Source organism: Chelonia mydas, chromosome 18 (genome assembly GCF_015237465.2).
Source record: "Chelonia mydas isolate rCheMyd1 chromosome 18, rCheMyd1.pri.v2, whole genome shotgun sequence".
In the NCBI taxonomy this organism is placed as follows: domain Eukaryota; kingdom Metazoa; phylum Chordata; order Testudines; family Cheloniidae; genus Chelonia; species Chelonia mydas.
The window spans coordinates 5207012-5231991 of record NC_051258.2 but is presented as its reverse complement, the minus strand read 5'-3'; the positions used below and the strand labels follow the sequence as shown (position 1 = coordinate 5231991).

Genomic DNA, 24980 nt, shown 5'->3' with positions numbered 1-24980 from the left:
ATGAGTTCCATTCGAAAAGGGGCGAAACAGGAGCTGCCAAAGCCACTGGAGCTAAGCAAAGGTAGGTTAGCAGATCCTCACGTGTATGTGTAATCTTCGGGGCCGACCTGTGGGAGCCCCCAGAGAAGGTGAATTCCTAGGGCTGTCTCTGCCATCCAGAAAATGGCGGAGATGGAAAAAACTTGGGAGTTTGTTTTATTTATATAGTTTTTGAAGCAAACTTAGTACTGGTTAAAGACGAAAGGGGAGTTAACTCTCCATTACCCTTTTGGTCCTCGCCTTCATTGCAGAGACATAAGCCACCAAACAGTCATCAGGTGATCACATCCTTTGTTCTCCTGCTGCAGCCATCCCACCATCCGTACAGATTTCCGGAGATTTTATAGATAGATAGATAGATAGATGGGGTATATGGAGATAGATAGATAGATGGATACTCTGCTTAGAATGAGCTCTCACTTCTTTCCTTCAAGAAGTTTCCTTGTGGTGTATAACGGTAGCCTTGGCATTGTCTTCTCAACTCATATAGGTCTAAAGCAGCTGTATCAGCACCAGTTGCTCTGTGATGCCATGTTAGTGTGTGAAGGAAGGAGATTCTCCTGTCACAGGTGGGTTTCTGTTTATCTATCTGCTGTCCTTGGCCTATGCTGGAGAGCAGAGCTCTGTATTCTGTGTTATCAAGGGAGCAACAAAGGCTGCTGAGATAAGGGAGGATAAAGCAAACTGACATAGGAAAATCCCTCATAGCAATGAAATACCAAATGATAATTGTATCACCTCTCCTGGCCTTAAGACCCTACACCACTTCATACATCTCTTTCAATGACTGGCTTTTCCCCCTAACAAGTAAACTTTCACCCAGTTTTACAGCCCTCTTTCCCCAAGATAAAGCAGGAGATCTGATATTGCATAATTTTGCATGGAAAATACTTTGCAAAGGAAGATTAATAATAATAAATAATAATAATAGTAATAATAGAGATGACTTTAAGAGATGGGGTTAGCATATCAGCACTGATCACAGCAATGATAAGGGAAGCCACAGGCTGTTCCAGCTTCCCCATCACAACTGCTGGGATCCTGCCATTGCCAACATGGAGATGCTTGGAGGAAGTGTGACTGGCCTCTTGTGAATGAGCCTTACTCACACCATGGTGATAGGCACCTGGACAATACCGGCAGCTTGGATAGACAGAGCTAAGGCTGCCCCTCACGGGGAGGAGGTCAGCACCCTGGGGCAGAACTTCAATAACTCCAGTGGCCTCAGCCAGGAGAATCTCCTATGCAGGATATTCCCCTTCGCTAGATACCTAGCTTTATGGCCCCTTTATGCTTCCAGAGCAGAGTAAAGGGTCATAGCACAGTAGAAAATTGGGCCCCTCATCTTCCTGCTTCTTCTGATCACTGGCCTCCACTTTCCTATTACAAGTCTTGTCACTGGTGTGAGACCCTTCTCCTCTGCAGAGCCTATCTGTCTGGAACAGCTTCCTTCTGTCTCTTTACAGAATTTAATAGGACTGTGTTAAGGAAAAGTTAGCACATGTGACTCCATTTTGGTTTGGGGCCCACCATTGTTTAAATGCCAGCACATCATACACCAGGAGGAGTAATCCTTAGATACTGAATCCCTGTGAAAATCCTCCTCCTTGTCTCCAGCCTGCCTTGATTTGCAGTATCTGGTTTTTGTCAGTCTCTAACTCCCTGTCTCTTGGCCTTGATGTGAGGCCTCCCATTCTGATAATAAAAGTTACTGATGCATGGCTTTAGGACCATGCTGTGTAATTAACATACTGGTATAGCACGAGGAATGCACCAAGCAGGGATAGGTGGTAGATAAGACAAGGGTTTGTTTATTGGCTAAGGTTTCCGATGCACGAGGGCAACATGCTTTGCTAAAAGGTATATAACCTTTGTATAATTTGCATTCAGGGTCCCCTCCTGGCTAGCAGGGGGGCACCACGCTCGAGCGTAATAAACTTAGTGTCTTTTGGGAACTCTGCAGTTGTGGACTTTATTTCTGTGCCTCAGCCTAGATTCGAACTGTGCGTGACCTATCAGGTATAATTCGCAGCATTGGTGTGCGTGTCCTATCAGGTATAATTCGCAGCACTTGTGTGCGTGTCCTATCAGGTGTAATTCGTAGCACTTGTGTGCGTGTCCTACCAGGTGTAATTCGTAGCACTTGTGTGCGTGTCCTACCAGGTATAATTCGCAGCAGTTGTGTGCGTGTCCTACAAGGTGTAATTTGTAACAACTGTAGCCAACAGGATTAAAACTATGGGGCTCATCCTAATCTGTCGTAAATTGGCACCACTGAGAGGAGGAGTTATGATCATTTATACTGACTGAGGATCTGTCATTGAATAGGATTCTATACAAATTACTCTAAAAATCGCTAGGATTTAATAGAAAATTAGGCCTTGCCTGTACATTTTTGGAGCCATCCTACACAATGTAGCAGGCATGCAAGTACCTATTAAATTCTTTAGAATAGTTCAGAACTGCTATAGGAAGCTGACCATCCTCTGTAAAATTCCACAGGAGGTGTCCATAAGAATTGCTTCATCAGCTTTCCATTCTCTTTCCAAATTCTGCTGAAAGCCTCCCTCCTCCTCCCCCCTGGTCAATTGATTTCTCTCTCTCCCTCTGTTGTTATTTCTATATCTACCCAGCTAGGGATTTAGCTGTGAAAGGCACTATGGAACTGTCAAGGTTCCTCTCCCACTCTGAACTCTAGGGAACAGATGTGGGGACCTGCATGAAAACCTCCTAAGCTTACTTTCACCAGCTTAGGTTAAAACTTCCCCAAGGTACAAATTAATTTTATCCCTTGTCCCTGGATCTCCACTGCCACCACCAAACTCTAACTGGGTTTACTGGGAAACGTAGTTTGGACACATCTTTCCCCCCAAAATCCTGCCAACCCTTGCACCCCACTTCCTGGGGAAGGTTTGGTAAAAATCCTCACCAATTTGCATAGGTGACCACAGACCCAAACCCTTGGATCTGAGAACAATGAAAAAGCATTCAGTTTTCTTACAAGAAGACTTTTAATAGAAGTAAAGAAATCCCCTCTGTAAAATCAGGATGGTAGACACCTTACAGGGTAATTAGATTCAAAACATAGAGAATCCCTCTAGGCAAAACCTTAAGTTACAAAAAAGACACACAGGCAGGAATAGTCATTCTATTCAGCACAGTTCCTTTCCCAGCCATTTAAAGAAATCATAACCTAACACATACCTAGCTAGATTACTTACTAAAAGTTTCAGAGTAACAGCCTTGTTAGTCTGTATTCGCAAAAAGAAAAGGAGTACTTGTGGCACCTTAGAGACTAACCAATTTATTTGAGCATGAGCTTTCGTGAGCTACGTGATGCATCCGATGAAGTGAGCTGTAGCTCACGAAAGCTCATGCTCAAATAAATTGGTTAGTCTCTAAGGTGCCACAAGTACTCCTTTTCTTTTTACTAAAAGTTCTAAGACTCCATTCCTGTTCTATCCCCGGCAAAAGCAGCATACAGACAGACACAGACCCTTTGTTTCTCTCCCTCCTCCCAGCTTTTGAAAGTATCTTGTCTCCTCATTGGTCATTGTGGTCAGGTGCCAGCGAGGTTACCTTTAGCTTCTTAACCCTTTACAGGTGAGAGGATTTTTCCTCTGGCCAGGAGGGATTTTAAAGGGGTTTACACTTCCCTTTATATTTATGACAGGAACATTAATGCGTATTATCAGATCCTAAGTGCCCATGTCCACATGATAAATGATATTTCCACATTTGCAGCCTGTGAAACTGAATCTGCTGTTGATTTCTGCTCTGACAAGTTGCAGTTACCTTCCAAACCCTGAGCACCAGGTTCCTGCCCCAGGCAATGTCCAGCAAGTGACATCACAACCTGATTCAGATGCATTAAAGCAAGGAGTCCGTCTATAGCAGGGGTGGCCAACCTGAGCCTGAGAAGGAGCCAGAATTTACCAATGTACATGGCCAAAGAGCCACAGTAATACGTCAGCAGCCCCACATCAGCTCCCCTACCCTGCTCCCAGTGCCTCCCACCCACCAGCAGCCCTGCCAATCCGCACCTCCCCCCCATCCCCACACCTCCCAGTCCGCTCTTCCGTGACGTGCAGGAGGCTCTGGGGGGAGGAGGGAGAAGCAAGGGCACTGCAGGCTCAGAAGAGGGGGTGGAAAGGGGTGGAGTGGGGGTAGGGCCTGTGGCAGAGCCAGGGGTTGAGCAGTGAGCACCCCCAGCACACTGGAAAGTTGGCGCCTGTAGCTCCAGCCCTGGAGTCGGTGCCTAGACAAGGAGCCACATATTGACTTCTGAAGAGCCGCATGTGGGTCTGGAGCCACAGGCTGGCCACCCCTGGTCTATAGGGCTATTGTTTCCAATGCACGGTCGTTCTTCGAAATCCTCAGCATACTGATTTCATATACAAGAGAATAGAAAATTACAATAAATACATAAATAAATAAAATAAAAAGCTATTCCCCTGATGCCCTATATTGTGCTGCAGTGATGAACGGAAGTGTGATCCCGCCCTGCAGAGAAAGAGGGCTGGAGAGTCTCTTTCTGTGCCTACTTGTCCTTAGCAGTCAAACATATGGGGTCTTTTCTTTGTGGCCTAACAGGTGTTGCTGCTCAGGGTTTAGAGAGCATGGCTCCTTTAAAACCTCGCCCTGAGGTCCTGAGAGGAAGTGCTGAGTGTTCCCCAAAGAGGAAGTGCTGGTATGTGTGTCTGTAGCTCCAGACATGAGGAGGCCCACACATAACAAAGCAGCGAGAGCTATCCGTAATCTGGGATGGACAGGGCATCCAGCCAGGGAAGTCCCAGACAGGAGCCCAGAGGAGCACCATGCCAGGAAGGAATCATCTGAGGAGGACAAACTCGGCCTGACCCAGCATCTGTTGCCCAGAGCTGTATGGGGCTGTGAATACTTGGGCGTATGACCTTGTACTGGGAATAAGGAGGGAGTAGGGAGGTTGTCACTCTCAGTGGGTTAGCAGAGAGCAGCAGAAGTTGGCATCAGAGGGTTTTGTTGGGGAAAGTTTACTGGCACTGAAGACGACCAGGAGCATCAAGATTCACTGCTGAACTGGAACTCTGGCCAGCACTCTTGAACTGTGGGTCTAGGCACAGTGCTCAGCATCCATCCTTTTATATAAATAGTGGTGTCCCCCAGGGGTCTGTTCTGGGACAAGTCCTATTCAACATACTCATAAATGATCTGGAAAAAGGGGTAAACAGTGAGGTGGCAAAATTTGCAGATGAGACAAAACTACTCAAGATAGTTAAGTCCCAGGCAGACTGCGAAGAGCTACAAAAGGATCTCACAGAACTGGGTGCCTAGGCAACAAATTGGCATATGAAAGTCAATGTTGATAAATGCAAAGTAATGCACATTGGAAAACATCATCCCAACTATACATATAAAATGAGGGGGTCTAAATTAGCTGTTACCACTCAAGAAAGAGATCTTGGAGTCATTGTGGATAGTTCTCTGAAAATATCCACTCAATGTGCAGCGGCAGTCAAAAAAGCCAACAGAATGTTGGTAATCATTAAGAATAGAGAATAGATAATAAAAGACAGAAAATATCATATTGCCTCTATATAAATCCATGGTACGTCCACATCTTGAATCCTGAGTGCAGATGTATTCGCCCTATCTCAAAAAAGATATATTGGAATTGGAAAAGGATCAGAAACGGGCAACAAAAATGATTAGGAAAAAGAAAAGGAGTACTTGTGGCACCTTTAGAGACTCACAAATTTATTTGAGCATAAGCTTTCGTGAGTTACAGCTCACTTCATCGGATGTATTCAGTGAAAAATCCAGTGGGGAGATTTATATACACAGAGAACATGAAACAATGGGTGTTACCATACACACTGTAATGAGAGTGATCAGGTAAGGTGAGCTATTACCAGCAGGAGAGCGGGGGGGCGGGGGGTGAGGAGAGGGAACCTTTTGTAGTGATAATCAAGGTGGGCCATTGCCAGCAGTTGACAAAAACGTCTGAGGAACAGTGGGGAGTGGGAGGGGGGGATAAACATGGGGAAATAGTTTTACTTTGTGTAATGACCCATCCACTCCCAGTCTCTATTCAAGCCTAAGTTAATTGTATCCAGTTTGCAAATTAATTCCAATTCAGCAGTCTCTCGTTGGAGTCTGTTTCTGAAGTTTTTTTGTTGAACTATTGCCACTTTTAGGTCTGTAATTGAGTGACCAGAGGGATTGAAGTGTTCTCCAACTGGTTTTTGAATGTTATAATTCTTGACGTCTGATTTGTGTCCATTTATTCTTTTACATAGAGACTGTCCAGTTTGACCAATGTACATGGCAGAGAGGCATTGCTGGCACACGATGGCATATATCACATTGGTAGATGTGTAGGTGAACAAGCCTCTGATATTGTGGCTGATATGAGTATTTGCTTCACTCACAAGCAACCACACACCACACAACAGAACCACTAACCCAGGAACCTATCCTTGCAACAAGGCCCGTTGCCAGCTGTGTCCACATATCTATTCAGGGGACACCATCACAGGGCCTAATCACATCAGCCACAATATCAGGGGCTTGTTCACCTGCACATCTACCAATGTCATATATGCCATCATGTGCATCAGAGTCTTAGATATATTAGATATATTAGAATTGGAAAAGACACAGAGAAGGGCAATAACAATGACCAGGGGGATGGAACAGCTTCCATAAAATGTGAGATTAAAAAGACTTGGACTGTTTAGCTTAGAAAAGAGATGACTTGGTAGAAGTCTAAAAAATCATGAATGGTGTGGAGAATGTGAAGAAGGAAGTTTTAATTATCCCTCTAAATAACACAAGAACTTGGGGTCACCAGATAAAATTAATAGCCAGCATGTTTAAGACAAACAAAAGGAAATACTTCTTCACAAAATGCACAGTCTATCAGAAACTTGTTGCCATGGGATGTTATGAAAGCCAAAAGTATAATTCAGTTCAAAATTGAATTAGTAACTTAATGAAGGATAGATTCATCAATGGACATTAGCCAAGACTGTCAGGGACACAACTCCATAGTATCATAGAATATCAGGGTTGGAAGGGACCTCAGGAGGTCACCTAGTCCAACCCCCTGCTCAAAGCAGGATCAATCCCCAACTAAATTATCCCAGCCAGGGCTTTGTCAAGCCTGACCTTAAAAACCTCCAAGGAAGGAGATTCCACCACCTCCCTAGGTAACGCATTCCAGTGCTTCACCACCCTCCTAGTGAAAACGTTTTTCCTAATATCCAACCTAAACCTCCCTCACTGCAACTTGAGACCATTACTCCTTGTTCTGTCATCTGCTACCACTGAGAACAGTCTAGAGCCATCCTCTTTGGAACCCCCTTTCAGGTAGTTGAAAGCAGCTATCAAATCCCCCCTCATTCTTCTCTTCCGCAGACTAAACAATTCCAGTTCCCTCAGCCTCTCCTCATAGCTCATGTGTTCCAGTCCCTTAATCATTTTTTTGCCCTCCGCTGGACGTTTTCCAATTTTTCCACATCTCCTTGTAGTGTGAGGCCCAAAACTGGACACAGTACTCCAGATGAGGCCTCACCAGTGTCAAATAGAGGGGAACGATCACGTCCCTCGATCTGCTGGCAATGCCCCTACTTATACATCCCAAAATGCCATTGACCTTCTTGGCAACAAGGGCACACTCTTGACTCATATCCAGCTTCTCGTCCACTGTAACCCCTAGGTCCTTTTCTGCAGAACTGCTGCCGAGCCATTCGGTCCCTAGTCTGTAGCGGTGCATGGGATTCTTCCATCCTAAGTGCAGGATTCTGCACTTGTCCTTGTTGAACCTCATCAGATTTCTTTTGGCCCAATCCTCTAATTTGTCTAGATCCCTCTGTAACCTTTCCCTATCCTCCAGCGTATCTACCTCTCCTCCCAGTTTAGTGTCATCTGCAAACTTGCTGAGGGTGCAATCCACACCATCCTCCAGATCATTTATGAAGCTATTGAACAAAACCGGCCCCAGGACTGACCCTTGGGGCACTCCACCTGATACCGGCTGCCAATGAGACATGGAGCCATTGATCACTACCCATTGAGCCCAACAATCTAGCCAGCTTTCTATCCACCTTATAGTCCATTCATCCAGCCCATACTTCTTTAACTTGCTGACAAGAATACTGTGGGAAACTGTGTTAAAAGCTTTGCTAAAGTCAAAGAACAACACGTCCACTGCTTTCCCCTCATCCACAGAGCCAGTTATCTCGTCATAGAAGGCAATTAGATTAGTCAGGCATGACCTGCCCTTGGTGAATCCATGCTGACTGTTCCTGATCACTTTCCTCTCCTCTATGTGCTTCGGAATTGATTCCTTGAGGACCTGCTCCATGATTTTTCCAGGGACTGAGGTGAGGCTGACTGGCCTGTAGTTCCCAGGATCCTCCTCCTTCCCTTTTTTAAAGATGGGCACTACATTAGCCTTTTTCCAGTTGTCCGGGACCTCCCCCGATCGCCATGAGTTTTCAAAGATAATGGCCAATGGCTCTGCAATCACATCCGCCAACTCCTTTAGCCCTCTCGGATGCAGCGCATTCGGCCCCATGGACTTGTGCTCGTCCAGCTTTTCTAAATAGTCCCGAACCACTTCTTCCTTCACAGGGGGCTGGTCACCTCCTCCCCATGCTGTGCTGCCCAGTGCAGTAGTCTGGGAGCTGACCTTGTTCGTGAAGACAGAGGCAAAAAAAAGCATTGAGTACATTAGCTTTTTCCACATCCTCTGTCACTAGGTTGCCTCCCCATTCAGTAAGGGGCCCATTCTCCAGGTGTCCCTATATCCCCAACTGCCAGAAGCATCTGGTACTGGCCACTCTCAGAGTTAGTAAACTGGGCTAAGTGAACTGTTGATCTGGCTCAGTATGGCCATTCTTATGTTCTAAAGGAAAATCAGACCCCAGAGAATCACCAACACAATTTCCTGCAACTCCTAGGTTGTTCCTTTCGGACATTGCCAGTGCACTAGATTTTGCAGGATGTTCTGCATTTCATGTGAATTGACCTCCCTTGTTGTACAGTGCTGCCAAGAAAGCTAATATTTCACAAGTAGGAAAGAGACTGACTCTTTGATGAGGGAGTGTGTATGGAATGGTGTTTTGGGCTGCAAATCATAGGTTTTAATCTTACTTTTTCCACTCACTGTTGTTTACATTTTTGTGGACTTCCTTTTGAACATGGCTTCATACCCATCACTCCTAGTAAAGAGGCAAAGTCATTCTCTCCATGGTTCTGGCAGAATTAAGAATAGATCCCAGGTCTCTACTATAACACCTGCTGACTATGAAGGTGCCAATTCTATGTACCTGTCTGTAACCACTACTTTAATCACTAGACAATACTTTCCTCCTAAAGTCAGGAAAATAATTTAGGGACTCTGATACCCAGCATTCCACTGGTGTGTAGAAAATAGTTTTGTAGTGCCTTGTCAAAGTGTATGTTCTGACCTACCTCCAGAAGCTGGTCTACATCTTAGCTAATAGTTCACATGTTAGCTCAAATGGTAAAGCTCTGTGTTTGGGATTTAAAGATCCTGGGTTCAAACCTTGCTTGTTGATGTTCCCAACTTTATGGTCACATATAATAGATGTTTTTCCAGTTTTTGTTTTAAAAAGGGGTTATTTAATGTACACAGTGAGAAACATCCGTAAACACAGGTTTTATTGTTTGGAACTATTGTTTTCTCTCTTCCTGCAGAGTATTGCTAGCAGCTGTCAGTCCTTACTTTAAGGACGTTTTCACGAGCTTCGGCAAAGAATCCCAGGGTGGAGAAGTTGTGCTGCAGGATATGGCTCCTTCCATTCTCCAAAGCATTTTACAATATATCTACACAGAAGAGCTATCACTTAGTCTGGAGACAGCCCCAGATCTGTTTGCAGCAGCCAGCAAGCTACAGATCCGCCCCCTAGTGGAGATCTGCTGCAGGTAACACGAAAGGACCTGCAGTCTTATGAGTGTGCTTTAGGATGAAATAAATGTGTGTTTTAATGGTATCTTAAGGTAAAACCAAGCATCAATACAATTAATTTAAAACTCAGCTCATCACACTCAGGGTGGTTTAGACATGATCCAAGAAACTTTCACAGAAAATGCCTGTTCAAATTCAGCCCTGGGCATTTGTGGTGAAATGTCACAGCCATGTAAATAGCTGTTCTGAGTAAAACGAGCTGTGGGTATCGGCCTGATTTTCAAGGGAAAGAGGATGAAATCACCATGATAATAATACCTTCCTCTTATATGCAGCCTTTCATCAGGAGATCTCAAAGTTATCAGTCTCAACAGAGGGATGACTTGGATTCCTATAGATCAGTTAGCCTGACTTCTATCCTGAGCAAATCAATGGAACAACTGATACAGGACTCTGTTATTTAAGAAGTAGAGGATAGCAATATAATTAATTCCAATTATTGACTGACAGAACATAGCTCTTGTCCAACAAATTTGTTCTTTTCCAAGTCTGGTTGATAAAGGTAACTGTGTTGACTGATTGATAGATTATATCTGGATTTCTGTAAAGTGTTTGACTTAGTGCCACATTCTGACTGGAAAACTAAGAAAGTTGCCTAACTGACGAATCTCAAAATGTAAATGTAATTTTGGATTCATCATGAAGTGGGGAGTGCTCCTAGTGGGGTTATCAGGGGCTGGTTCTTGGCCCCAGTTCAATATTTTTATCAATGATCTTGAAGAAAATATATAAACATTGCTGATAACATTTGCATATGACAGAGATTGGCGAAGTGGTAACTAATGATGAGGACAGGGCAGTCATACAAAGCAATCTGGGTCACTTGGTGAGCTAGGTCCATTCAAATAAAATGGGTTTAACAGGACTAAATGCAAGGGCATACATCCAGAAACAAAGAATGCAGGGCACACCTACAGGCTGGGGAACTGTATTTTGGAAAGCAGGTAATTCGGACAATTACTTAGGGGTCATTGTACATCACCAAAGGAACATGTGTTTGATGTAATGCTGTTGCTAAAAGGACTAACACAATACTTGGTTATATTAACAGGGGACTATCCAGCAACGGTAGGGATGCGGTATTCCCTCTGTATACAGCATAGATGAGACGACTCTGGAATGTTTTAAGTATTAATAATTAAAGACTGATGGGAACAGGGGCACTAGGTCTCCTCTTGGTTGCCCAAACCACCAAGCTATAGAGTCAGTCTCACTTACTGTCACTCTCTGGCCCAATTAATCTTGAATGATTTAATCCAAAGTGGAACAGCTTCAACAAAAGAGATTGAGGGCATCTCACATTAGCACTTGCCTGAGAGCTTTGGAAGACATGGTTCAAATCCTTTCTTTCCTCAGACAGAGCGGGGACTGAACCCTGGCCTGAGTGCTCTAACCACTGGGTTATAAAGTGGGCACTACCTTCTCCTCCAGCCAGATTTTGAATGGGACCCCAGTCTCTGAGCATGCCTGCCAGATCAGGCCCTGCAAGCACTACAGCTGTTTTTCTGCCTGTCAGTCCCCGGTTTGTGGATCACCCTGTGGCTTAGAAGGGAGATTGGCATCCGGACACAGAGTGAGACAGCAGTGCACATGTCTAGAGGCAGAAACATCGGTGCCATGGGAACTTTTACAGCAAAAATTTAGGGATCAAGAGAGTTTAGGCGCCTACGGGCTTAGCCAGCAGCCAAGCCAGGGTTTTGTGGAAACCAGTGGAGCCTAAAACTGGGCAAGTCTATACTAATATAGGTCTGTAGTGTGAAACAGACCTTAGGTACCTAAACCCCAGAGTACCTAAGTACCTTTGTAGATCTAGACCTCAATCTATTTAATTTATCCAAGAGCAAATTGAGAGGTGACTTGATTGCAGTCTAGAAGTACCCACACAAGAACATAGCTGATAATTGAAGGCTCTTTAATGTAGCGGATCTAGTGCCTGAAAGTTGAAGTCAGGAAAGTTGAAACAGAAAATACTATGCAAATGTTTAACGGCAAGAGTAATTAAGCACTGGCAGATTTTAGCAAGGAATTTGGTGATTTTTCCATCTCCTGGAGACTTCAGATGGAGACTGGACATCTTTCAAAAAGACCCACTCTAGCCCAACCAGCAGTTAGAGGCGTGATGCAGGAATCACTGGGTGAAATTCTGTGGCCTGTACTATGCAGGAGGTCAGACTAAACCAGAGTTTCTCAAACGGTTGGAAAGCTGAGCCCTCCCACTGCTCCCTTTAGGAAAACGAAACCACCATGCCTCCCTGCAACTCTGACCAATGGTGTTACAGGTAGGTCAACCGAATGTTAACGAAATGAAATGAAGTTGAACTTTAAAATGTCTCAAATGTTATTGCCCTGTCCCTGCTCCCTGGCCTCATGTCTGACACAACAATGAGCAGTCCCTCAGAGCAGATTGTGAAGATCTTCATAGTCTGATTCTTCTTCGCCTTTCTTAGATGCTTTGATGAGCAATGAACTAGTTAACAATGTTGACATTAACGTATCATCATTGGCACATGAATTAACTGCCAGTGAAATGGAAGTGGCCGTTCATGCCTGCAGAGGACATGGTAACTCAGGCATCAGTTACACATGCCTGGGTCATGTTTTGAAAGTTGTCTTCATAACCGTAACATTGACTTTTTAAAAAAAAAGTGAAGTTGAGACAGTGGAGAGTGAATGAGAGACTTGTCCACATCCCTAGCTAGTCCTGCAGGGGTACCCCACATTTTGGGACACACTGGAATACTTGATCACACTGGCCCTTTCTGTCTTTAAAAATCTATGCAATCTAAGTAGGCATGGGTTTAATAGGCCATGAAGACATCCCTGTCATCCCCCAAAATATGATCTAGGTGAGGCAGAGGTTGTGGTGAGAGGAGTTTGTGTGGGAGCCAGCATGGGGTCTTTGTGTACTTGTGTTTTTGAGCTGCCATTCTGGAGCCTTTTGCCTGAAATAAATTCACTAACTCACTTACAATTGAATGGCCATAAAAGCAAGGCTGCCACCCTAATGTTGGGGTGTCAAACTCAGGAGAAAGTTTTCTCATGTAGTTTGCTTGTAAATTGTGTCTTGTGGCCCCCTAACGTGGCTAGTCTACATAGAGGGTAATACCTATTACTAGTATTGTCAGCTAATATTGTCATGCTCAGGGTCTAACTGGTCACCATATTTGGGGTTGGAAAGGAATTTCCACCCAGGTCAGATTGGCAGAGACCCTGGAGGTTTTTTGCCTTCCTCTGCAGCATGGGGCACGGGTCACTTGCAGGTTTAAACTAATGTGAATGGTGAATTCTCTCTAACTTGAAGTCTTTAAACCATGATATGAGGACGTCAGCAACTCAGCCAGAGGTTAGGGGGCTATTACAGGAGTGGGTGGGCGAGGTTCTGTGGCCTGCAATGTGCAGGAGGATGACCATGATGGTCCTTCTGACCTTAAAGTCTATGAGTCTATGAGCTAATGAGGTCCTCCTCTTTAAACTCAAGTACTAGAGGTCTGTTCTTTGGTGCTGAGGTCTCTGGGTTCAAACCCTGCTGATGACCTATCCTGGGGTCATAACAATCACGGATGCATTCCCAGTGATGTTTATTTCCTTTGCTCCTCCCAGGTTCCTTCTGAAGAACATTTCCATGCAGAACTGCATTAGGCTTTACAGACTGGCTCAGGCTTACAACCACCAAGCTCTCTATTATGCTGCCATGCAGCTCATCATCCTAAACTTTGGAAGGTTCTGTGAGGATGATGACCTTTTGAGTCTGGACCTCAGTAGTTTAATCACCATCTTGTCTTCAGACAGCCTTGCAGTTGCTTCTGAGTTAGAAGTCTACCAGGCTGTGCGACGCTGGATACAGTTTCAACCCACCACAGGCCACACCCTCCTCAATGAGCTGATGAAGCATGTCCGGCTGCCCCTCCTGACAGATAGTGAGCTTGCAGAGGTGCAGCTGGATTCAGAACGGTATGGGGATGTTCAGCTTCTCTGGAAGCAGCTGGACGGTGACGAGAGGTTGCACGAGAGCGGGGGACTCAGACAAGGCATGTCTGATGAACTGATAATATGTGTAGATTCACAGATGTGGGAGGACCAAGAGTTGGAGAATGAAGATTTTCTGATGGGCTCTTATGATCCTCATGCTGAAAAGTGGGAAAAGCTCACAGGCTTGAAATCTTTGACACATCCAGCCTGTGTGGCACTTGGAGACAAGCTCTATGTATCTGGAGGCATCTGCAGGAATTCTTATTCAGATGCTTTGTATGAGTTCAACTCTTTTAATGGCCAATGGACACAGCTCCCTTCAATGTCCGTGCCCCGTGCTACACATGGATTCCTAATCTGTAACCAGAGGCTGTATGCTATGGGAGGCTGGTGTGGATTTCATGAGTTCCTCAACTCTGCAGAATGCTTTGACATAGCAGAGCAGATATGGACTCCCATCTCTAGGATGCCTTTTGTTCTGAGCCGTTCTGCCTCCACCGTGCTCAAGAAGAAACTATACTTACTAGGGGGAGCAACAGGCCTGACTGGTTATTGGCAATTCCATAGAGGGCTTCTGATCTATGAAGTTAGCTCGGACACGTGGACTCAGGTGTCTCTGGACAATGGGTTCTTTTCAGCGGGTGCTGTTGCCATGAATAATGGGATATATGTTATAGGTGGGTATGCTGAAAAGAGAGCCAGGGAGTGGGCTGAGGGGGGTCTCATACCAGAAAACCGCCACTGCACTAGAAAGTGTTTCTTTGTCTCTGATGATGGCAGCATGAATGAGGAGGTGATCGTTCCAAAACTGCCAAAGGCAATTGCTAATGCTGCAGTGGTCCATTGGGGAAAGAGGATCTACGTCTTGGGTGGGGAAAATTTAACCCAATGTTATAAAACAATTTATTATTGGGAACCTGGTGAGCCCAGGTGGAGCAAATGTCCAGAAGATATCCCTGTATTTTATAAAGGTGTCAGCGGATTTGGCTGTACAACTCTGAAGAGACCCAAAAAGGAGATCCTGTCCCTTTTTCAAAAGACATCGGTAGCCCTGATAGGTGTTGTTGGGAAATAGCTGCCTCTTAATATTTCCTTTTAGTTAGCTTTGAATAAACATAAATAATGGAGCAAGAAACAAACTGTGATTAAATCTTGAGCACAAACATAATTACACAGGGTAATGTGGACTCACAACTGACACTAGCAAAAAGCTTACGACACTGTAAAAACACAGCCTGCTCCAGAAAGGCTGTGCCACATCAGTGGGCATGATATTTCTTGCAAAAGGTTTTCTCCTGATTGAATTTGCCTGTGTTAGAGGTCAGAAAACTTCTGTATAAAGGGAGCAAATTTACAGAATGTTGAAGTATGTAAATGTGACCTGTAGTTTCTAGATGGATGGCCTTGCACTTGGTTGTAGTAAAATGCATCTTGGTCAAAAGATCTGGTTGGAATTATATCCTGGAAAGCAATGATTCTGGAAAGGACTTAGTGGTCAGGAGGATAACCAATTGAATATGAGTGCCCAGTGTGATATGGTGGCTAAGAAAGCTACTGTGATTTTTGAAAGTATAAACAGGAAAATATTGAGTAAGAGTAGCGAGGTGGTATTACTCTGTAAAAATCACAAGTGAAACAATTCCTAGAATATTGTATCTAGTCGTAGCGTTTGAATTTCAAAAAAGAAGCTGAAAAATTAGAAAGTGTTCAGAAAAGAGCTACAGGAATGATTTGAAGTCTGGAAAACCTGTCTTTACAGTGAAAGATTTAGGAAGCTCAATCTATTTAGATTATCAAAGAGAAGACTCAGAGGTGATGTGATCATGGTCTATAAGGTCTTTATGGGGAGAAGATTTCTGATAGATGAGGGCGCTCTTTAATTTAGCAGACAGAGGGATAAGAAGATCCAATAGATGGAAGCTGAAGCTAGATAACTTCAGGATAGACATAAGGCATTCTTTTAAAAAGTGAGGGTAGATAACCATTGGAACAATTTACCACAGGATGTAGTGGATTCTCCATCACTTGGAGTCTTTAAATCAAGACTGGATATTTCTTTCTGAAAGACACATTTTAGCTCAGCCAGAATTTTTAGGCTAGATGTAGGAGTAACTAGGTGAAATTCTATGGCCCATGTTAGACAGGAGGTCAGAGTAGATGATCATAATGATCCATTCTGGCACTAAGTACTATGAATGGTGACAACATCAAGAGAAACACACGTGTCACGCTCTGGAAGAATATGAAAAATCTCAAAGCCATTTTCTCTCGGAAATTCACATTTCTGAACTTTGAAACAGCTGGTGGAGGAGGATGAGGTTGTACTAAATAAAACTTCCTTTTGTGTAGATTAGGCACTAGGCTGGGAGTCAGGAGGACCAGAGTTGTATGTCCACATCTGTCCCTATCTGGTGGAACTCAAACTCAGTGATACTTATACAGAACTTTAGGAACATTGGCCCATTTTCAGATGTGCATAACTGGATGCGCATCCAGCTGTACATCTTCTCTATTGATGCCTCAGTCTGAGACAGTTCATCATATTTGTCACCTCAGGTGTGGGACTCTCCCTCATATTCTCTGCAGTGAAGACCAATGCAAGGAATTCACTTAGCGTCTCTGCAGTGGCCTTGTCTTCCTTGAGTATTCCCTTTAGCACCTCGATTGTCCAGTGGCCCCACTGATTGTTTGGCAGGCTTCCTGCTTCTGATGTACTTACAATAAATTTGCTGCTAGTTTTTGGGTTCTTAGGTAGTTTTTCTTCAAATTCTTTCTTGGCCTGCCTTCTTATACTTTTATACTCGATGTGCCAGAATTTATGCTCCTTTCAATTTTCCTCACTAGGATTTGACTTCCAATTTGTAAGAGATGCATTCTTGCCTCTAACCACTTCTTTTACTTTGGTGGTAGGCACGATGGCATTTTTTTGGTTCTCATACTGTTCTTTTTAATTTGGGGTATACATTTAATTTGAGCCTTTATTGTGGTGTTTTAAAAAAGTTTCTATCTTGCCTGCAGGCACTTTATTTTTGTGACTGTTCCTTTTAATTTTCGTTTAACTAGCTTCCTCATTTTTGTGTAGTTCCCCTTTCTGAAGTTAAATGCTACTGTGGTGGGCTTCTCTGGTATTTCCCTCCCAACCCCCACAATGATGTTAAATTTAATTATATTATGGTCACTATTACCAAGCAGTTCAGCTATATTCACCTCTTGGACCTGATCCTGTGCTCCACTTAGGACTAAATCAAGAATTGCCTCTCCCTTTGTGGGTTCCAGGACTAGCTGCTCCAAGAAGCAGTCATTAATGGTGTCTAGAAACTTTATTTTCCGAATCCCACCCTGAGGTGACATGTACCCAGTCAATATGGGAATAGTTGAAATCCCCCATTATTGTTGAGTTTTTTATTTTTATAGCTTCTCTAATCTCCCTGAGCATTTCACAATCACCATCATGCTCCTGGTCAGGGGGTCAGTAGTATACTCCTACTGCTATATTCTTATTATTCAAGCAAGGAATTTCTATCCATAGAGATTCTATGGTACTGTTTGATTCATTTAAGATTTTGACTATATTCCATTCTTTCATATATAGTGCCGCTCCCTGACCAGCGTGACCTGTTCTGTCATTTGTATATTTTGTACCCTGGTATTACAGTTTCCCATTGATTGTCATCATTCCATCAAGTTTCTGTGATGCCTATTATATCAATATCTTCATTTAATACCAGGCAGCCGAGTTTGCTCATTGTAGTATTTAGATTTCTAGTAGTTGTATACAAGCACTTATAACATTTGTCAAGTTTTAGTTGTCTGCCTTCATATGATGTAATTGAATGGGACTTTTTCATCTGATGGTTTCTCTTCAGTTCTTACCTGTACTTTATCAGCTTCTCCTGTTTACTAGGATATAGAGAATCCCCATTAATAGCTTCTCCCCTACGTGATGTCCCCTGCACACCTATCAGTTTTTCCCCAGCCCTTAGTTTAAAAACTCTTCTACAACCTTTGTAATTTTACATGCCAGCAATCTCATTCTCTTTTGGTTTAGGTGGAGCCCATCTGTCCTGTATAGGCCCTTCCTTTCTGGAAAAGTTCCCCAGTTCCTAATAAACCTAAACCCCTCCTCCCTGCACTAGTGTCTCAGCCATGCATTGAGGCCCTGTTCTAACTGGCCCTGTGCATGAAACTGGAAGCATTTCAGATAATGCTACCATGGAGGTCCTGGATTTTAATCTCTTACCCAGAAGATTAAATTTGGCCTCCAGGACCTCTCTCCTACCTTTTCCTATGTCATGTACCATGACCACCAGCTCCTCCCCAGCACCGCAGATAAGTCTATCTAGACATTTTGAGAGATCCACAACCTTTGCAGCCAGTAGGCAATTCACCATGCAGTTCTCCCGGTCATCACAACCCGAGCTATCTATATTTCTAATGATCGAATCCACCGTTACTATTACCTGTCTCTTCCTAATAACTATGATTCCCTCTCGCAGTGCGAGACGATACCATGGCATCATCTGGAAGGAGGGTCCCAACTAATGGGATTGTTTCCCTCTGCTATAACTTTATGTTCTCCTTTCCTGAGGCTTTCATTGCCCTCAACAGCACAGAAGCTGTCAGACTGGGGGTGAGATTGCTCTAGTATGTCCCCCAAAGTTTCATCTATGCACCTCTCTGTCTCTCTTAGTTGCTTCTGTTCAGCCACTCAGGTCTCAAGAGCCCATGCTCGGTCTCTGAGGGCCCATGACCTCCTTCTGCTGAATGCATACATACGCCACCTGCCCAAGGAAGATAATCATACATGCTGCATTCAATGCAATACCCCCCTCTGCTGCTGCACTTCTGCCTGCATTCTTTTTATTCCTACAGATTTTTTGTTTGTTTTTTTGCTGTTTTTTCAGAGGGGTGGGGTGTTTATTGACCTAAATTTAGAGAATATCAGGTATATCTGGCTCTCTTACTTCCTCTCTAAACTCCTGTGCAAAACTCTCCTGTTCACTAGTCCTCTGGTTGCTTAGGAGCTGGCTTTTAAAACTCCTGTGCTCCTTGAGTAGCTCGGGCCCCTGGTTAACAATTAACAGATCCTAAAGGGATTGGGGATCAAAGCCTTGTTAAGAAGCTCTCAGCCTGGACTTGCAGGCCGCTAGGCTCAGTACATGGCCCCCCCAGACAGGCCACACTATACACTGCAGTCAAGCAACAAGCACACAACAAAAACAAACTCACGATAAACTCACCCCAACGGTCATGTAGTCGCTCCTCCTTCACATGGATCATATCCCCATGATCATTTGGATCCCACCTGGGGTCTGCTCGGGGGACTTGTGCATCCAGGTAAGGGATATTAATACGATCCCGGTCGTACCATCTCTGCACCTCCTCCCTTGCCTTCGACACAACCTGTTGTCTTTCAACCTCAGACAATAGGGTTCGCAGGAGGATGTTACAATCATCCCAGTCTGGCTTGTGACTACTGAGGCACCCCTCAAAGACTGATATAAACCTGCTTGGGTTGGTGGAAAACTCTCCTGCCTGTACTTTGAAAGCAGCCAAATCCACAGGATTAAAGGGCACATGAGTATAAACCTGCATAGTCGTGGCCGGACGTCCGTCTGCCCCTGGGCAAGCAACAACAGTCTCGTTAAGCAAAGGATAGAGTCCCACCGAGGGGGCAATCTCTGTAACCCGAGGCATCCTAACCTTATAAAGTGGGGGTGTGGGGGCCGAAGGGGACACCGGCTCTGCCATTACAGTGCGGGTGTGGATCTGGGGACTAACATTAGCTACTACCGAACCAGTCGGAGTCAAATTACAACTCTGCAGAATTACAGCGCTATTCTATTTTTTTAAAGCCATAAACACTTGTGCATACAAATGTTCATTCCATTTACCCATTCACTGACAAAACAGTGGCCCTCAAGTTTGTTAAGGAGATCATTCCTCGCTTTGGACTCCCCCGTGGATGGAATCTGACAACGGGACACATTTCACGTCAAAAATCATTCCAAGCATCTCACATGCCTTACAGATCCCCTGGAAACTCCATACGCCCTGGAGACCGCAAGCCAGTGGGTAGTGGAGCGTACCAATCAGACCCTTAAACGGCATCTCTCAAAAGTGTGCCAAGAAGCCTCACTGCAATGGCCTGATGCTTTGCCCCTCATCCTACTCTGTATCCGCGTTCTCCCTGAGGGTAAATTAGGGCTTAGTCCCTTTGAAATCATGTTTGGAAGGGCATGGCCTATGAATGGCACCCCGGTTCTGTCAGGGGAATGGGAGTTGGGTAATGGTTTTTTGTCACAGTATATGTGTTCCCTGTCTGCTGTTCTCTTGTCTCTTCACAGGTATACCAAGGATTCCCAGCCTCTCCCCTTGGACTCTCCCGTCCACTCCTTACAGCCCGGTGACTCCGTGCTTGTTCGTACCTGGAAAGATGAGCCTCTCCAGGAAAAGTGGAAAGGACCCTATACCATCCTGCTGATCTCCCATACAGCGGCAAAGATCGAGGGACACAAGAACTGGATCCATCACTCTCGTCTGAAGGCAGTACCCGCCCCCTCGTCAGCAGAACAGTGGACCGTCCAACCTGCTGACTCCTCATCTAGAGACGATCTCGGGCTAAAGCTACTGTTTAAAAGACACAAATAGCGGGCACCTTAACGCTAAAATGGGCCCACCCAGGTACTGGAGACCCTGGGTTAAAAAGACTCTGGTAATAATTAATTGGGTAACATTGTTATTCTCTGTATTGGTATTTCCAAACTGTGCATATCGGGAGCATAACTCCTTTGTTTCGCTTGCGCACCATGTTGCTACTTTAACAAACCAGACTGATTGCCGGGTATGTGCTCCGACTCCACTGTCCCCCAAAACGGGAAAGCCCCTTGACATGCTGCCCTTGACCCTAGCAGAATTAGCTGCCACCAAAGAGCAGAAAAGAACGGACTCGCCGTTCTGGAATAAGACCTCTTTACAGTAAGCCACCTATCAGGACCAGGAGTATTCAGCTGCAGTACTCACTGAGGGAGTGTTGTGTTTTACCTGAAACCAATCTGATCACTATGGGTGTCCTGTGGGAAAAAGCTCCTGTGTTATTACACAGTGGGCTGATGGGTATTGGATAAAGACCAAAAGGGGAGGCCAACAGTGTGGGTGTAATGGTTCCTCCCCTTTTAGGGAAACTCTTACAAATAGTCTTACCACAAAAGAAAGGTTTGGAAATATAACTTGCCGTCCAGTTAATATCTCCAATGTAGCAAGTTCGTAGTGGTCCCTATGGCGAGTGTAATTTGAACGGCACAATTAGAAACGCCCCCCACTTGTACCCAATCAGGAGGGTGGGATGCCCCCTTAGGGGCATATGAACTGTTTGGAAAAGCAGCCTTAAATATCCCAGGAATCCCCTTAAGAAACAGTCCTTACTGGGCCCTACAGGGTCACTATTTTGTATGTGGCCGAAAGGCTTACAAGGTGCTGCCAGCCAACTGGACAGGTAGCTGTTATATAGCTCATGGAGTTCCTCATCTGTCAATAACTGCCACACTGCCCAAAGGAAAGATTAGAAATGCCCGAGACACCTCTGTTGAGTCACGAGAAAAGACACTGCGGCAGCTGACTACAGCATTGGAGGGCAATATGAAGAATTCCCTCACAACCAAGAAGCTTGTAGGGTGCTCTGTACTGGGAATAGCGCCACTGTTTACCGGGCCAGCCATGGCATGCATAGGCCGCTATACTGTAAGGCTGCAAATGGTACTTGAGAAAGTGGCCTTAGAGTTAGAGGACTCGGTTAGTTATTTAGGATCAGCAGTAAAAACATTAAATAAAGAGGTACAGCAGCTCAGGACGTTTTCCCTCCAAAACAGGCTGGCTTTGGACTATCTCTTGGCATCCCAAGGAGGGGTTTGTACCCTCGTCAGGCCCCGATGTTGTGTATATGTCAATGATAGCAGTTATGAGATCTATGAAAAGGTGGTACAGGCTGAGGCCCATGCCCGAGCCGGAGCACAGGTTGCCTATACTGCCCCAGAGAGCGATTGGTTGCAAACCTTGTTTTCAGGCTGGGGTTTGTCGTTTTGGCTTGGTGGTTTATTTAGCCTGTTATTGAAACTTCTCTTTCCTGTATTGCTTGTATTACTGGTATTATGCTGTGCAGTATCATGTGTCAGGGCCCTTTTGCAAAAGTTAATAAGTCATTCTCTTCAGGGCTATCACAAAGTGCTTATGCAAAGTCCTATTGTAAAGAAATAAGTAGCCCAAGTGAGAAAACTCAGAGCCAAGGTTGATGAGTCTTCTCAAAGGAAGGAGTTGTTAGGGACACTGGGGCATGGCCACTAGGTAACTCGAGGGGATGGAAGACCACGAGTGTCGATGAAGCCCCCTCGCACTAGGCCCAAGTGTCCTTGCCCCCCCCCCCCCGCCTGGAGGCACTTGCAGCAGTTATGCTGAGGATCTGCAACAATATGCTGCAGAGTCAGACTGCCTGAAACCAAGCGAGGCGAAACAGGGCAGATATGGAAGAACAATGCTGAATAAAGCAGCTTTATGTATGGTTTAAGAAATGATACAGCGAACAAGGGAACTAGTTGGGAATTGGATTGGCTGGCTATATGGATACTTAGGGCAGCTTGCTATTGGATAAGTATGCTGGGAAAAAGGATGTATAAAAGCCTGTGTAATTTCCTGCTCTGTGTGCAGGATTTGAGATTCTATTCTCCCTGTACCTTTTTGCAGCTGCAAATAAACTTTTCTGCTTCTCCACCCCGTTGTGATTATTGGGTGTAGCACACCGGGTAGCGAACCAACTCCAGCTGTTGTTTAGCCTCTCGGCACTGGGTGCCGGCAACAATCTCCACTGCTGAACTCGTATTTAGGGCGGACTAACAATTTTCCATCAAAACTGTTTTCTAATAGAAAATTGGATTTTTGATTAAATGCAAATTTTTGTGAAAAGTATCTGTTTTCTATGGAAAATTTAGCCTTTTCATCAAAACAAGCACACAAAACCCAAAAAGTTTGCTGAAAATGCTGAAATGCTGAAAATGCTGAAAAATTTAGTCTGAAAACTGAAAAATTTTGATTGAGAAATGTTGCCTCAGTGCCATAGTTCGGGGCCTCATGCCTTCTTTCTCCTCTGTGGCCTGCGTCTCTGATGATTCATTGCAGCAGGGGCTCCTGTGAATCACTGGGGCAGCTTAGCAAAAGGGAAGTCCATGGTGCATCATGGGAGATGTGGTCTGAACAGGTAGCCTAGCCCATAGAGAAGAATGGTGTCACAAGGCACCCAAACTACAACTGCCATGGGGCATTTTTGAACTGATATTTTCAGTTTTTGATTTTTTTTGCTGAAGTTAAAATTTTCCATGGGAAAAGATATATTCCAACCAGCTCTACTCCTGCGATGCCTGGGAGCGCAGCATGGCCCTTCTCAGGGAGCCACAGCTAGTCCAATAGGCAGAGAAGGCACAGATATGCTAGTGCTGGCTTTTCTTTTTAATGTGTGTGATCAGCGCCAATGCTGCACATGGCTGCCCATTGCCTCCCTATGCCCTCCATGTCCTCTGTTGTCTCTCAACTCCACAGCCCCTGCTACCCATGCAAACCTTATACCTTCCCTCCCAGTTCCGGGAAGTGACAGGGTCATCTCCGTGAGGATTCCCGGGGTGGAAGAACCAGAGGGCTCCAACGGGGCACTGCAATGACTTCTACACCCCCTCTCTCCCAGCCTTCAGTGCAGCAACACATCAATTGCCACCCAGGATCAGGCCAGTGCTCCATCCAATCCAGCATGTCACCACTGAAAGCAGCCAGCGCAAGATGCAAGAAACCCGCAGCAGCAATTATGGGCTAACACGCCCCAAGGAAAGGTTCTTCCTGATCCTCAATAGTTAGATGTTGGCTCATGCCCTGAAGCAGGAGGATTTATGTCCCAACTCACACTTTTCATAATTCTTTTACTATTCACTGCTATAATAACTCTGTACGTACTTATTATCCATTCAAGTGTCTAACCCTTTCGTGAACCCTGCTAATCTCTTACCGTCAATGGCAGGGGCCTAATTAGGAGAAAAGGGTTGCAGCCATGGCAGGTACCATTTCCAAAAGCTCCTACATGACATAAGTGCCTAATTCCCAGTGAAAGTCACTTGAAAATGGGACTTGGACTCCTAAGGACGCAGATGCTTTTGCAAATTGTCGCTGGTACCTAGACAGCCCTGTCCTCCCCAGAAAGGCCTTAAGTCTTTGGCAGCTGAGGCAACCTAGAACGGCCCAGAAGCTATTGGGGGCAAGTCCCAGAGTTGGGAGTGGCCTAGCAATGGGTTACTGCCATCTCCTCCCCTCTCTCCCACATGGCTGCGCTTTCTTGGCTGCTACTACGGCCTTTCTTTCCTTTGAGGAACCAAACAGATATTAAAATGATTCTATGGGAGAGCTCTGACTTGGTAGGATTTTACACCCACTTTGGACAAGTGTAAAGGACAGCCCCAACACAAGGCAGTGGTGAATTAGTCCCTCTGTACCAGACCCTTACCTTTACCAACAATCAGCTGGTTTTGTTCAATATCTTCATAAATGATTTGGAGGATGGTGTGGATTGCACCCTCAGCAAGTTTGCAGATGACACTAAACGGGGAGGAGAGGTAGATACGCTGGAGGGTAGGGATAGGATACAGAGGGACCTAGACAAATTGGAGGATTGGGCCAAAAGAAATCTGATGAGGTTCAACAAGGACAAGTGCAGAGTCCTGCACTTAGGACGGAAGAATCCAACGCACCGCTACAGACTAGGGACCGAATGGCTCGGCAGCAGTTCTGCAGAAAAGGACCTAGGGGTTACAGTGGACGAGAAGCTGGATATGAGTCAACAGTGTGCCCTTGTTGCCAAGAAGGCCAATGGCATTTTGGGGTGTATAAGTAGGGGCATTGCCAGCAGATCGAGGGACGTGATCGTTCTCCTCTAGTCGACATTGGTGAGGCCTCATCTGGAGTACTG

The 24980-nt window shown here is 45.0% G+C and overlaps 1 protein-coding gene across 1 annotated transcript; it reads left to right on the top strand.

The window, feature by feature from the left end:
* LOC102940053 (kelch-like protein 12) lies at positions 1-15059 on the top strand. Its single transcript, XM_043531941.1, has 4 exons — positions 1-61; positions 530-608; positions 9745-9972; positions 13616-15059. The coding sequence occupies exons 1-4, from the start codon at positions 1-3 to the stop codon at positions 15057-15059; spliced, it is 1812 nt and encodes a 603-aa protein (XP_043387876.1).
* The last annotated feature ends 9921 nt before the right edge of the window (positions 15060-24980 follow it).

What these genes read in the sequence shown, in the direction of transcription:
- LOC102940053 (XM_043531941.1), top strand. Translation starts at nt 1, where the DNA reads ATGAGTTCCATTCGAAAAGGGGCGAAACAGGAGCTGCCAAAGCCACTG. An exon ending in GCCACTGGAGCTAAGCAAAG is followed by an intron (nt 62 to 529) that starts GTAGGTTAGCAG and finishes CAACTCATATAG; the next exon opens with GTCTAAAGCAGCTGTATCAG. An exon ending in CTAGTGGAGATCTGCTGCAG is followed by an intron (nt 9,973 to 13,615) that starts GTAACACGAAAG and finishes TGCTCCTCCCAG; the next exon opens with GTTCCTTCTGAAGAACATTT.